Source organism: Haplochromis burtoni, unplaced genomic scaffold (assembly GCF_018398535.1).
Source record: "Haplochromis burtoni strain Fernald_Lab_line unplaced genomic scaffold, NCSU_Asbu1 Contig_4698, whole genome shotgun sequence".
Taxonomy (NCBI): domain Eukaryota; kingdom Metazoa; phylum Chordata; class Actinopteri; order Cichliformes; family Cichlidae; genus Haplochromis; species Haplochromis burtoni.
The window spans coordinates 1-3118 of record NW_024587059.1 but is presented as its reverse complement, the minus strand read 5'-3'; the positions used below and the strand labels follow the sequence as shown (position 1 = coordinate 3118).

Here is a 3118-nt window from a genome sequence, read left to right as displayed (position 1 = left end):
CAGTCTCAGCAGCTGGATCTCCCTCCCTTATATGGGTTCTGTTGGAGATTTCTTCATATTAAATTCTTCCTTCCCACTGTCACTAAGTGCTGCTCAGAGGGGATCATCTGACTGTTGGTTTTCCTCCTAATACTGCAAGATCTTTACATGACTTTAAAGGCTCTTATCTTCACTTTGTGTTAAATGACTGTTTTAGGTGATTTTTAGAGTTTAAGAAATAAATCAAATATATTCAGATATTAATGTTTTACAAAGTTATCTGTCTGAAAACATTAGCAGTAACTTCAGATTAACTTAGTGAAGACTAATATATTAAAGTTTGCCGTGTGCCACTGACCTTTGACCTGCAGCTGAACATCTGTCAGTCTGGGTTCTTCTCCCGTCACTCTGATGGTGCAGGTGTAGTTGCTGCTGTCAAAGATGTGGGGTTTCCTCAGAGTGAGGCTGAAGTCTCCAGTCTGCAGAGCGTCAGTCTTCATGGATGTTCGGTCTCTGTAACGCTGGTTTTGATCTGTCAGCTCGTCCTCTTCCTGCTGACGCTGGTGGACGGTTGGAGGATTGAGGTCGTAGCGGCTCCACACCACTGTGGAGGGTCCAGACACAAACGGGATGTGACAGGGCAGCAGGACTGACTCCGCCCCCTCGTACACCTCCAGCGTGAGGACTTGGTGGGACACTGTGAGGACACAGAGAGACCAACACAGCTACAACAGGCGACACAAAGGTTTTCTGCTTCATGTGCAGCAGCTAGCATGTATACACTCCCTTCACTGCTCTTCCCACAGTTCCTGTTTCCCTGCTGTTTGCTGAGAAGCCTGATAAAGTGTTAACATCTGACCTCTGATCTGTATCTACAGCAACGACCTCTGGCCTCATACCTGATTGTACAGCAAGTTTTTAAGTTTGTTGCTGACCTTTGACCTGCAGCTCTACTGCTGTCAGTGTCCGTTCATTTCCAAATGCACTGATGGTGCAGGTGTAGGTGCCGCTGTCAGAGGTGATGGGGTTCCTCAGAGTGAGGCTGAAGTCTCCGGTCTGCAGAGAGTCCGTCGTCATGGACGTTCTTCTCCTGTAACGCTGGTTTTGGTCTCTCAGTTTATCTCCTGCCCGGCTACGCTGGTGGACAACTGGAGGATCGAGGTCATGGCGTGTCCACATCAGAGTGGGGTCCAGAGGTACAGAAGTGTCCTTGCAGAGCAGCAGGACAGACTCCACCCCCTCATACACCTCTAGACCCGAGGCATGCTGGGAAACTGAGGACAGAGACAGAAACATGAATCAGTCTAAACCTTTGGAGTCCACACAAACCTGTGAAAATATAAAACATCAGCCACACACTGTCTTAGGTTCAGAATGTTATTAGTTCTTATTAGAGCTGAACTGTTAAGGCCTTTACTCACCAGGCGTGTAACATTCATGCAAATATTTGGTGTGTTAAAATATTTTTCTGACTCTTTTTTTAATACATCTTTTCACATCAAACATGTTTCATGAAATTTTTGGGCTCAAGCTCAATTTCTCAGATTTTTCGCATGCAAATAAACAGATCTGGTCAATCAGATCACTGCATTTTACAACAAGCTAATAGTAGAAAACATGCACTGGTACTAAATATCGATCCACCCATTCTCTTCCACTTATCCAGTTCAGAGTCACCGGGGGGCTGGAGTCTATCCCAGCTATCGTAGCGTAGACCATGGACAGGTCAGCAGTCTCAGGGATAACAGAAAGAGAGACAACCATTCACACCTATGGACCATAAGAATCATCCAATAACCCAACCCCACTGACTGTGTGTGTCTTTGGACTGTGGGAGGAAAGCAGGGTAAATGGAGAAAACCCACACAAACATGATGAGAACAAACTCCACACAGAAAGGCCTCAGCCTGATCTTGAAGTCACCTTCTTACTGTGAGGCAACAGTGCTAACCACTGCACCACTGTGCTGCACCACATTAAAGCATTGAGAGATCATCACTGCAACATTAATCTACAACAAAGTACATCCACCTTCTGAAGCAGCCTGGATAAATATTTATTTTAAATAAACTAAATGAACTCTATGGTCTCTGGTTATTTTACATCACATGGCTGCTTTTACATGTTGTGGTCGATGTAAACTTTAGCAAAGAATTGCTAAGATTGTTTGATTTTAGGGGAAAGTGAAAAATCAAGAGAAATTCAAAAAATATAAAACAAGTAATAAAATTTAAAAAAAAAAAACACCTGCCAATTTTCAATTTTATCTGGAAAAACAAAAACTTATTATGATAAATGTCACAACAAGAATATTTCCTGATAAAAATGGAATCAAACATAAGATCAAATTGAAAATAAAATAAATTCAAAATCTCCTTAAAAATCCATTGTGAAAAATTGTGAACGCTACACCTCTTCTTCTCTTTCACTCAGTCAGAGGATGATCTTTGTATTAAGGTGGAGTATGAATGATTATGTTCACAAACAGATGTTACTAAGCTGCCCACTTATGTACAAACATAATATTTACATAATTCTTATCCCATGAAAATCACATCTGGAACAACAAGAATAAAAATAAGAGACTTTTTATCAAACCAACTGATCAGAAACATGGTTCTCAGAAGCTCGACTCTGCCTCGTCTCCTTTTGGATCAATAACTCTGAACATTAACTGGAAACAGTTTTTACTTCTGAATGTTCAGAGGTGACTTTAAATGATCCTCAGCTGTGAAGATGTTCTTAACTTTGCTCGTTCTGAAACAGTGATGCTTCTCTGCTGCACTGATGTGATGAACTTTGTTCATAAAACAGGTTTTATTGTCTCTTTGTACCATCGTTACCGAGGACGATGGCGATTCATTTTTCATTTATGGTGAATATCACATCCACAGCTGACAGTTTCCACACCTGAAACCAAAGTTTAACACATTTTAATCTTGTTTCAGTCGTTTTACAAATAACTTGAAGCTCAGTCTCTGAGAACAAAAACAGAGTCTTTGTAATTCTGTAAACACTCGAGCATTGCATGTGTTGTTCATGCTGTCTGCACTGTGTGACTTCATCTGTCATATTTATACTTTTCTGTAAACTGTTTGTGTTCAATAAAGGTTAAAAACATCGAGGCTCTGACAGTAAA

General features: G+C 41.2%; 1 protein-coding gene across 1 annotated transcript; it reads right to left on the bottom strand.

Annotated features, from left to right (window-relative positions):
- Positions 1–269: 269 nt before the first annotated feature.
- LOC102307334 lies at positions 270–3090 on the bottom strand. Its single transcript, XM_014331693.2, has 2 exons — positions 915–3090; positions 270–676 (listed from the first exon to the last, which is right to left on the bottom strand). The coding sequence occupies exons 1-2, from the start codon at positions 1273–1275 to the stop codon at positions 285–287; spliced, it is 753 nt and encodes a 250-aa protein (XP_014187179.2). The 5' UTR covers positions 1276–3090; the 3' UTR covers positions 270–284.
- Between the last annotated feature and the right edge of the window lie 28 nt (positions 3091–3118).

Excerpts from the sequence above, each read along its gene's own strand:
- LOC102307334 (XM_014331693.2), bottom strand. The coding sequence starts at position 1,275 with ATGTTTCTGTCTCTGTCCTCAGTTTCCCAGCATGCCTCGGGTCTAGAG. Across the intron at positions 677-914 it reads AGTAGAGCTGCAGGTCAAAG|TGTCCCACCAAGTCCTCACG; the intron begins GTCAGCAACAAA and ends GTGTCCTCACAG.